The sequence below is a fragment of the Seriola lalandi genome, unplaced genomic scaffold (assembly GCF_002814215.2).
Source record: "Seriola lalandi dorsalis isolate HSWRI2012SDOR001 ecotype SW California unplaced genomic scaffold, Sedor1 jcf7180002054972, whole genome shotgun sequence".
Classification (NCBI taxonomy): Eukaryota; Metazoa; Chordata; class Actinopteri; order Carangiformes; family Carangidae; genus Seriola; species Seriola lalandi.
Genome location: NW_019525660.1, coordinates 4879472 through 4891262, shown reverse-complemented (window position 1 = coordinate 4891262; position 11791 = coordinate 4879472). Strand labels below are relative to the sequence as shown.

General features: G+C 38.4%; 1 protein-coding gene across 1 annotated transcript in view; it reads left to right on the top strand.

Annotated features, from left to right (window-relative positions):
* The window catches only part of gfra4b (GDNF family receptor alpha 4b), a 44072-nt gene extending 42437 nt beyond the window's left edge, over positions 1-1635 (top strand). The window contains exon 8 of the mRNA XM_023397964.2: positions 366-1635. Within this exon, the coding sequence (XP_023253732.1) occupies positions 366-509 (144 nt within the window). The 3' untranslated portion in view covers positions 510-1635. The remainder of the gene's footprint in view (positions 1-365) is intronic.
* Positions 1636-11791: the final 10156 nt, after the last annotated feature.

Here is an 11791-nt window from a genome sequence, read left to right as displayed (position 1 = left end):
CACAGAATCACTTCCTCTTTAGCGATTCAGCCTACAAAATAAAAGTGCGAGAAAGTTTGTTTTTAGCAGCTATGCTTTATTATTAAGGCCAAACTTACTTGTCAACTCCTGTCATAGGGCAAAAGTACAGCGTCCGAGGGTCTTGTGACTGGTTAAAGTAGCCCTAACCTCCACCGTAGCCTAGCGCCAGTCTTTGCCTTTACCTTAACCCCATTATTAATCTTGACATCCAGTTCTAAGATGAACCCTCAGACAGAATATCTGTAGCCTGTCTTGAACTCAACAGAGTGTTTGTAACATAATACAATATCCACAGATTCTTAGCACTGGGCTATCCAAAAACTGATCTCTCTGTCTCCTCCCAGGCCCTGGGAAATGAACTGCTACTGGGTCAGTCCACCCTGCCCTCCAACAGCCTCCCAAACTCTGCTTCACCTCCTAGCCTAATGCTTCAAGCTGCCTTCAGCCTTCTGCTGCTGCTCCTTCATCTGCTAAACAATGGACACTAAAGCCTGCAGGGAAGCGTGCAGAGGACCCTCCTAGTACCAAGCAGATGGGAGGACCAGTGCAGTTCGGAAGAAAATGGACTGTGTGGAGTTTCTCCTCCCTCTAAATATGTACAGCAGTTCTGTTTTTCTATTTTTGCGTCTCTGTGGTCCAGTTCCACCTGCCGGGGCTCTCACTCAGACTGTGGGAGACTTCTGCAGATTGAAGCCAGTCTGTACATTTGTACATTGTCATTGCGATCAAGTCGAGCCAAAATGAAGTCAGAGTACCGCTTTTATGGACTAACCCAGCTCTCAGCTATCCAACTGTATCAATTTTCAAGAGTTATTATGGAAATATAAAGCAGATATGTATGATACCAAGACAGAAAGTATGTGGGTACCTGTGAAGATTTGTATTAACAACAGAAGCTCTTATTTGAAATACTGTAAAAAAGAAAATGGTTGAAGTAAACGACTGAACTCTGTGTCCGCTCTGAACTCAGTGAGCAAAGTGAGTGGAAAGCTACTGAAGTATATGTGGCTTTAATACCACTCTCTTCAAGTGACTGAAAGACTACCATTATTTCTGATCAATACTGGAATATGGGAGTGACGGAGAGACAATGGAGCGACATTTTGCTCAGACATCCTGGACAAAGGCTAGAGGAGATGTGGGAAACCACAGTTCATAACATCAACCTTGACATAATAATCGTCCTCTCCATCTGACTCTTACCCTTTGACAAGCTCTTTCACACCACTTTATTTGTCTTTGCTAAAGCTATAGAACCTATTCATAAAAAAACACAAGTCATTGGTCTTTATCAGCAAAGACATGTTCTTGGATTTGAAGGGAAATTATCAGAAAAGCAGTAACTCTTTACTTGTAGCTGCTGTACAATGTGTTTGTGAACGTATTACCCTTTTCTTTCTCATTGTGTATGTGAACATTGTTATATGGGGTTCTGAGTTTTTGTGCCAGAGAGGGAAGTGAATGGTTTGACGTATTGAGCGTCGCCACCACCAGTGCAGAGCCTGTTTGAGATTAGACAGTTATGAATGATTCAGTACTTTCTGTTCTGGGAACTTGCCACTGAATTCTGAAAACGACCAGAGGTGCTGCAAATAAAAAGTTCTCAGATCATTATGTTTATGCATTAGCTTCATGTTTTTTTTTTTTGATTCCATCGGTTCTATTGAAGTGAACACTATCACTTACTTCCTCTGAGGAAACACAAGAGACACAAATGAATATCATGTTTACCTAAACTAACACTCACATGACCTCCAGGAGAACATCATTTGAATAGAGAATATAACAGGATTTACAGCATAATCCAGCAAATTGTGACCTCAAACTAACATCTCACCAGGTGCTAGAACTTCAGTGCTGTTATCTTTCTGTTCCTCGACCACAAACAAAGTCCTTTAAGGCCCTTAGAAACAAAGTTCAACCCTGAAGACCTTGCAACATACGAACTTGTAAGTATTTATTGTGTATGTTAAAATTTTAATTTATCCATTACCTGACACCTATTTGTAACAGTACTTTACTCAACAGCTCATTCAGTCAGCTAGCTGCAGCCAGCTGCCAAAGACTAAATAACAAAATGTTGGAATTAATGGCCAGACTTGAGCACGAGTGGGTGAGACAGGTATGATATACAAGAAGTTTTCATTAAATAACTGGCCCAGTGCAGTGCATAATTCTAGTAAAGCATCTGGCAAGTTGTAGAGTTTGTTCAGAATCCAGTGTAATTTTAAAAAGATTAATACATGAAAATAGCTACTATTATAGGCTACAAGTAATGATGATGAGTGGCTGATTTCTGCTGATGATAACTTGACTTAATAACCAGAATTTTCGACTCTTATACTGCTTACATTTAGCTGGAAACATACAACAGAGCACAGCAGTCCACATAATTAACACCAGATTGTGACTCAGGATGATGTAATTATCTTCTTGTTAGAGTTGTTAAAGGTGAGGTTGCAACAAACAATATGCCGTCAGGGATCATGAGGCAGCAAGAGGAAAAAATACTGCCAATGAACCAATGACAAATTACAGCAATTGTGACTGAAACAGAATATTTTTTTCTAAAAAAAAAAAATAATAAAAAAATACATGTACATAGGGGTGGCTGTGGCTGAGGAGGTAGAGCGGGTCGTCCACTAATTAGAAGGTCGGTGGTTTGATCCCCGGCTGCTACTACAGATGGCTATTCCATCAGTGACTGTGCATATGAATGTGAGTGAATGGGTGAATGTGGCAAGTATTGTAAAGCGCTTTGAGTGGTCAGTAAGACTAGAAAATCACTATATAGTGCAAGTCCATTTATCATTTACATTATAGGCTTAAAAGAACAATGCAAATGTGATTTGGGATTTTGCTTATTCAATGCATCCCCTTACAGTTTTGTTTTTAAACAGGCTTTTTAGTACTTTTCATACAGATTGAGATATTTTATGTTCATTTTTGTACTGCTAGTATGTAATTAATCATGGAAGAGTTATTTTAAATCAAAGTAGGATTATTTTTAACAAACATACATACATGTTTTCATATTGTTGCCAAATGTAAGAAAATGTTATGAATTAGCTCACGCTGTAATTATTCTTTAAACAAGTTAGCGTTCTAAATATTGTAAAACATTTTACAACAAACAGGCTACCCCCACAATGCATTGTTGTTTAAAATTGACAACATTTTGCGAGAAGAAGCAAGTTTTGGTAACTATTGTTTGTTTATTGCCCCAGACTGGATAAGACTTGGAAGCTGATGTTGCTCCAATACTTTACGTTTCTGTGGTTGCCATGGTCAAACAGAGAGCTGTGGCTGCAACCTAAAAACGCTGAACCATCATGGAGGCGGCACAGAACCTCGCACATTTCTGGGACCAGAAGGCGCCCACCCTTTTCTTGCTGCTGCCACTGACCTCAACAACACATCTGCTGCTGTGTTTACATTGGAAACAATGGAGGCAGCGGCGGCAACCACTTGCCTTCTGGAAACACCTTTAAACTGTACAGCCATTGGGTTTGTGAGGCTGTATCATAAATGAAAAGTAGTGGTTTTAGTTATACGCTAACATTAGCATGCTAACCTTCTCACGATAGTGTTAAAGTGCTGATGTTTAGCAGGTGTAATGTATACCATGTTCACCATCTTGGTTTAGCATTTTAGCATACCAACATTCCTAATTAACAGTAAACAAAAAGTACAACTGAGACTGAATGTCAGCTATTGAATAAAGTATTTGACAAATTAAAATTATGATCCGATGTTGATGTGTCATGCAACACAAAGTTAAGGGATCTCCAGTTTTTACAATTCATCCTAGGGGGATGCCGATCAAGCCAATAGCTGTTGTGATTTTTCAGCCTGGACCAAAGTGGCGGACCAATCGATCATCAAACTAAAACATCTCAAGAGCCATGCTGCTAGGAAAAGTGGACTAAATCACCCTTACAAAACAATGCTACAATGGTTGGTCATATTACACACCAACTATAGCAGCTCTCATCAAACTGTATATGCCTGACATATGCCTGTTATTTTCAGTGTTTGACCAATGTTCTTCTTTGGTGATGTACAGCAGGTTGTATGTGTTTGGCATTATGTTGTCATGATTTTCAAGTGTTATCCTTGACACATTAAATAATTTTTCAGTCATTAAACTGTTAGACTTGCAGTTTGGGCTCAAACAATTCCCTCTTTCATGTTTTGAAAATGCATATATATGTCCTGATTGCCACAAACAACTGTAAGTGGGATTAAATTTATTGCTACCTATAGCTGCAACTAGGGTTAACTGTTTTCATTACTGATTGATGTGTTGATTTTTTTTCTTGAATAACCAATTAGTCATTTAATATATGAAAAGTCCACAAAATAGTGAAAAATGGCTTTGACCCAAGATGCCGTCTCCAAGTGGCTTATTTTGTTTGATTAACAGCCCAAAATCTAAAGAGTTTGCTGAATCTGAATCTGTTAGTGTGTTTTGTCAGAGTTGATGATGGTGTGGTTTGTGGTAGCATAGGCAAGATAAAGAAAATAGTCATGGTGTGAGGAGCAGTGATGGCTGGCTTTAGGGGAGTGACTCTGGGACACCAGTGATCACTGTCTAGCCTCCTGGAGGTGTCGTGGGACCAACTAAGCAAAACACTGGTGAAAGGAGGTTCCCACCTGATGACCCAAAAGACATGTTAGTTATCACTGCTCATTAGTCTGTATAGCTAAATTAATAGTTATCATAGGACATGTTAAGCTTAAGGAGCTATTCACTGAGTCTGGTCCATTTTCTGTAGCACAAGTTTCTTGTGTTTACCTTAAATTCCATTTGGAACATGCTAATGTTTGGCTTTTTTCTTTTTTACTTGGTTAAACAATTGAAGTTAATCAATTTTCAATATTGTAGGAAATTAATTTTCTGTTAATTGACTAATTAAGTCATTGTTAGGTCTAAAGCCACCTTTGCAGGAGTGTTTGTTACTGGATAATTAATCTACATCACAGCTGAAGTCCCTTTCCATGGCAGTAAACTCAGTCACATTTTGTCTACGGCATGCCTCACTCAAAAATATGTATGTACAGGAATACTGACATCATCTCAAAGTCAACAGCACTTATGAATAAAAAGCAAAGGCATAAACACTGGAGAACACTGATATAAAAGTTATTAAGCTCAGGGTGAAAAATTAGCCAGGTGGATAGTTGTCTGAGGCTCAGAGTTATGACTTCAGAAAGGAGTCCTTACTCAGCATGGGGAAAAGGTGGGGGTCAGACCTACAAAGATTTCTATCAAAACTACTGTAAGTCAAGAAATTTGCATCCTGGTGATACTGCACCAATCAGCTAGAGTATCACAGAGAGGGACTGTGCTCATTAAACTTCAAGTGTAGATGAGAAACAGGTTGCTGTGATGAATCCGAATGCTCAAAATATGATCTGCTAAACTGATTTATACCAGACTCATCACTCCATGAGTGATGCTTTTTCATTTTCAATGTGCAGCGTTCTGGAAAAAACAAACATGGTTTAAAGTCATCTCTTATCGCTGATGACCCATGATACAATTCATCAAATTGGAAGTTCACTCCTCTAAAATCTTGTCTCTCCAGTTATAACCACAGTGCGCATGAAGATTAAAACTCTCCCAAAGAAAACGTCATGGAGGTCATGAAATATGCAAACAAGAATGATTTTGATTTAAACATTCATGTTTGATGAAGGTCAAATTCATAACTATTGAATCCCGCTGCCTAGAGGAAACCCTCAACTCCACTTCCAGTTTTCCTGGGTTTGTCACATCTCATCTTTGCTATTAATGTCAATCTATGTAGTGCAGGTCGTTGGCGGTCATTGTGGTTGATTACACTCTGAATCACAAAACATAAGAGGGCTAGTTGCGTTTCATAAATGTATATGTATATGAAACTAATGCTAGATTTAAACAGAGTCTTCACAAGTTTATGAATGACAACACAGAATCAGGGGAACGGGGCTATTTAAAATATTCAAGAATGTGAATTAAGAGCGACAGTTTGGCACAGCTGACACAAATTTAAAGCTGAATGTGACCCAGTGGCCATATTTTTTAGATCATCACAAACAGCAGCCATGGTAAAACAGGCATTTTAAAGTACCTCTCCAGACATGCTCTAAACTACAGCTGCACGACTTGCAAAAAAAAAAAAAAAAAAATCATATCGCGATTATTTTGGCAGATATTGCGATTTCAGTTGGAGAGTTCATTTTGCAAACCTTGCTGCTGCAAATTAGAAGTACATATAAACTATTTTTCTGGGGAGAAAGAGTATCTTTTTCCATGTGCCAAAATGTGACAACTAAAAATTACTTGATTTTGCATTTAGTGTGTACCCACAGCTTGAGCACAAGCTTGAGGCGTAACTCAAAATGATAAAAATAATAATAATAATGCAGGATAAGTGACTAAAACCCAGACACTGTAAGTGTTTTTAGAAAGAGTAAGATTGCTTGTTAATCCAATATACACTCAGGACTGATGTATTAGCTCATTAGGTACACCTAGCTTAAACTAATGCAGTTTGTCATCTCACTGTAGATTTCAGAAAAAAAACAAAAAACTCCACAACAAGAGAAACCAGTGGGAGCAGATAAACATATTCTCACTTTTGGATAAGTGTTAATGTTATGTTTTAAGTAAAAAATAAAAGCAGTCATTAGAAATGCTGTATCTTGCAGTACTATTTGCAAACACGAATATCACAAGTACAAGACTGGAAGTCACGATATGCAAGAGGTAATGAATTATTTGCACATTAATTGTCACCTTCATCAACTAGGGGTTTTCAAATCATAATCATCATAATCGCTATTAAATAAGACAACAACTGCCTGAATTAATGCATCTAAAAGTGCATCCTGAACATAACTTCTAATACTGATCACTGGAGTGAAGCCTTTTCATAACCCTACATGTATACCGTATATCTTCAACTGTCATATCCACTATACTGTCAATGACTAAAGCATCATATTTTAATCCACTGGATAGTTATTTGAAAACCCCCTACACTCACTGGGTTTTTCATGATATGGTGCTAGGACTCATATATTGCAAAATGTGGGATTTACAAATACCTGTGGCAACAACTTGGGCTGGCTTTGATGGTCTTACCAGAAATCTTGTTTCAGATTTAATATGATTTAGTATTTCAGGTTCGTCTGTGACCTCCTTTGAGGTAAAACATCTTATGTAGTTTTGAAGCAAAGATGGCTCACTGCTTATTTAGGTTATCAGCCCTAGATGGAGGAACTGCCTCATGAATTGGGCAGATAAAATATCCTGAAACACAAAGCAAAGGAAGAAATATGATGTTATCTGCTGCTACTTTCTTTGTTTCATTCTGTTCTAATATGCCCTGTATTTTTGTGTGTGTGTTAGGGAGTATCAGTTGGATTCATTCACCCCTGTAGCCCTTACCCCTTTATTCACCACAGTTTCTGCCCCAATGGTGGCTCTGAATCCAACACCGATCAATAGCAACAATCAAATGTTGCTCTTGGGTATTGAAACCTCTTGCCATTTACCACTGGATCATTTTACCTGCAACATATCAACACACTTTCATTACTTGTGTTTTTTTCAGACTCCATTTAGTTCCTATGTTTTTTCCATATCTAGTGTTTGCAAAGAAGAACTGAAATTGATTCCTCCCACTAATTGCTGTAAACACTGCGACAAAGTACAGCCAGGGTTTGTGATATGTCAACTTAATTTTCTCACTGCTTTCCTTACCAACATAATGACTTGATAGTAGCAGCTACACAATTTCACTTCCAATGATAAGCATGATTAAAGCTCACTGCAATCACAAACAAAAGCCATTCAAGGTTCACTCTCAGAATACCGTATGAACTGTAAATCAAAACTGTGCTCGGGAAATGAGTAATAATGATGATTAAATAGCAAAGCGACAGGAGGACTTCAACTGTTCACTACAAGTTTCCGGCCGAAGCAAAATAAAATGTTGTAGTGAAATCTCTTATTAGAATGTCAATTTCAATAGTTTTTAAAGGAACGGATCATGATATTTTACTAAAACTTCACCATATGTATAATGGTAAAAAATTACTGCTAAAATTCAGCCTATTTAAGATGTGTTAAACACAATGTAATGAACAACCTTCACTATAATAAGCAAAGGTAACATGCAGCAGGTTATGACTGTATACCCATGTAAAAGTCTGTATATAATGCCTGTGTCTTGGAACCTGCAATCCCCACAAAGGGGCTTGTTTACTCAGTATGGTTTTTAATCAATGTAACTCAGTACTAACAATCTGTCTGAAGGACACTGTGTTTCCCTGCAAGTGTCAGATCACCCATGCTGTCCAATATACTCAGTGTGAGGCAAATCTAATGCAAAGTCATTATTACACTGCAGTGTGATGTTTGTAATCCTTTCTTCAAAAACATGGATATCCTAGAGGGTTGGGATCATGCTTTGTATGGTCTGTGTTAAGTAGACTTCTCTTGGGGAAATGTGTAATTATGTCGAGATTTTGTCTTGTTTGACTCCGTCATAAAACCTCCTTGCCTCTGTTTCTACCTCCCTCTCTCCATTAATGGACTGATCCACTTGTTTATGTGCGGTAGCGAGTATCTGTGGGATAAAACTGTGTATTTTGATCTCTGGTTAAGTGTCTCCATGAGTTGAAAGCAGACATACTCCTCCAGATGTACGAGTACATTCACGTTTGTCTGCTCACATCTGTGTTTGTAGGCAATTCTGTGTTTTCATGCGTATGTGTGCAAAGCATGTAGGCGTATGTCTGCAGACATCTGTTTTTGTCTGTAATCTGTGTGTGTCCATGCATATCCGTGTCTTTGTGTGAGTTCGCATGAATACGCATGCACAAATCTGTCTTGTAAAGGTGATTTCTTTTTCTCATCCTACTGTTTGTTGTCTGACATGGAAGATGACTCAGTGTACCTACAAATAATATATGTGTGCATGTGTGTAGAGTTTACTGATGCATGTAAGCATGAAGGTTTAACTCTCACTGTGTATGAATTCTTGTTACAGTTGCCAGCAGCTGCACTGTAGAAGATGCCTTCATGTCCCTGAGCAGGACAGCGTCAGAGGGGGAGCAGCTGGACAGTAATGACTGCCCACTATTCACCAATCTTTCACTGGCCTTTACCCCTGTGGGCCCCAACTGCGGCCTCATGGGAGCTCACTAGATTGCTTGACACATAAAATTGTCCCCATGGAGGCCATTTTCCGAGCAAATGCCACTCTTTGAATGCAATCTCTCAGGAATGCCTTCAGGGAATTTCTTAAAATTTTGCAAAATATTTCACTTTCACAGCAACTGATCTGAATTTGGTGATAACAGGTTAAAGGTCAATGTCACTGTGACCTTACAAAACACAATATTTCGGCCATAACTCAAACATTTATGACAAAATTTCACACAAATGTCTAATTGGATAAAATGAAGTGGTCACATTTTATATCCAAAAGTTCAACTTTACTGTGACATAATATTCTGCAAATCCACTTAATAGCTTTTATTTTTATTTTATTAAGTATATTTTTTGGGCTTTTTATGCCTTTATTTGATAGTACAGTAGAGAGACAGGAAATGGGGAGGCAGAGAGAGGGGGAATGACATGCAGCAAAGGCTGTCCGATGTAGGACTCGAACCGGGGCCAACTGCAGCGAGGACTGTAGCCTCTACACATGGGGCGCCTGCTTAGACTTTCACATTAAATGTATTCATTTACTTATTGTTTGTATAAAAAACATTGATTAGACCAGCTTTAATCACACTGCAGTTGCCATGTGCAGATACTATAGTAAGAATTTTTTGTTTTAGGTTAGTACTGAAAGCTGAAAAATGTTGTCACTCAACATAATCCAAGGCTCTGCAGAGCGGTACACTGACAAATGTTAGGACTGCAATATTCTTAAAAATACCTAGAAAGGAAAGTTTCCAGTGTCAGCTCCTAACTTCAGAAATTTGTATTTCTTGATAATACCCTGAAACTCCGAGTATGGCAGGTTGTCAATAACGGTTTAATGGAACATACGAAGCTGTAGGCACATCTCTAGTGTAGACAACCATCTCAAAGCACCAAGAGTGCATTGGACTCACACTGACCTCACCTCACCTCCAGTACAGCCTCTTCAGTTATTCTGCCATAACACTGAATAAAAAGCAGCGCTACTTTTTTTTATCTAAATATGCAATTACACCTCAAACAAAGGCTCGGTTTCTCTGACATTCTCTATTGTTTCCCCAACAGCAGCAGCAGGAAGTATTCACCCCACCATCCCCTTGAACAAACCCATGAAATGAAATCTATACCCCCGATAGTGTGATACTACAGTACAGGGACAAACTACAGATAAGCCAGTTGGCAGCTCTGCACTTCTCACCCCTTTTGACATTTCAAAAATGCCATCCCCAATCATCCCTTGGCTTAAATCATGTCACCACCATGAAGTCACTGCCGCCCTCTAATCTCTACAGGACAGCTGTTTTACATAAAGGGAATTATTGTGTAAGAACTGAATTTCAAATATGTGTAAAAAATCTAATATATGGGCACTGCACTTTGCATTTAAACCATAAAACATGATAAAAGCATCAGAAACAGCAGCTGACAATTCAAAACATGCTGTTGAGAAAATGAAGAAAACTCTTAATCTAGTAAAATTTAATAATAATCAGATAGCTAATAATCAATCAAGATGCAAGTAAATAATCCAAAAAGCATCACTGATTTAAATGCAAAATAAATGTTGCTTCTTCTGTCTTCGCCTACAGTGTTTTACAGTGAGTCACAGTGTGTGTAGCTGGTGACATCAAGAACAGAAATTGAATGAAGATGATATCAGTAATTTATCAACCTTTTGTTGAGTAACACCACATAAAACTCATCCCATGCCTCAATTATAATGAGAAAAACACCTCTTACTTGTCTTTATGTCTACCCTTCCCTTTGTGACTTAAGTGGCCATAATATTATTAAATTAATCGTTTAATTAATCATCGGTCCCTACTTGGTGAAACAGCCTGTTCACCACAGCACCCTTGATTAGAAATACTTGTACTCCCGTGTTCAATAAGTGCAACATCCTGTTCAGAATGAAATGTCCTGCTCTTTCAGTATTAACCTTGGGGTTGAGGCAAAAAACAGCAAAACAGGTGAAGGCTGTTGGGGTTCCTCTGCTTCCTGTTACAGATCAGTATATTCACAGATGGACCAGTGTATATTTGAGAGGTACATCCAGATGTTCCCTCTTTTAAACTGAAAATGTAGATAGGGCCAACAAATAAAAAAACAAAAAACAAAGTCAAGTCAAGTCAACAACAATTAAATAAAACTTTTTCACCCATAGTTATTTCTATTCCTGGTGAATTTAATTGGCGGGTACAAAGTTTTCAGTTTGACAGAGAGCTGAAGCAACAGAGGCATAGCCGCTTGTGCAATTAAGTGGATTTGTGGCAAAATTACTCTTGGGTGGAAAAGCATAGATTCCCAGGCTAATACCCATTAAAGTACTTCATTTATTGTGCAAGCGTTTGGGACGTGATTAATCAGCCAACCTATTGCTGGACATTACAGAGCTAAACTTGTTGAGACACTGCATTATATACCATACTGCCCATGATTGGGCAAACCATGCACAGGTCCAGAGTTGCACGTACACAAGTATTCAAATTTGCCAAAAAAACATATTCCATAGTCTAGCCCTTGGACCAATTTGCTGACAGTAATGTTACAGAGCATTTCTGTCTA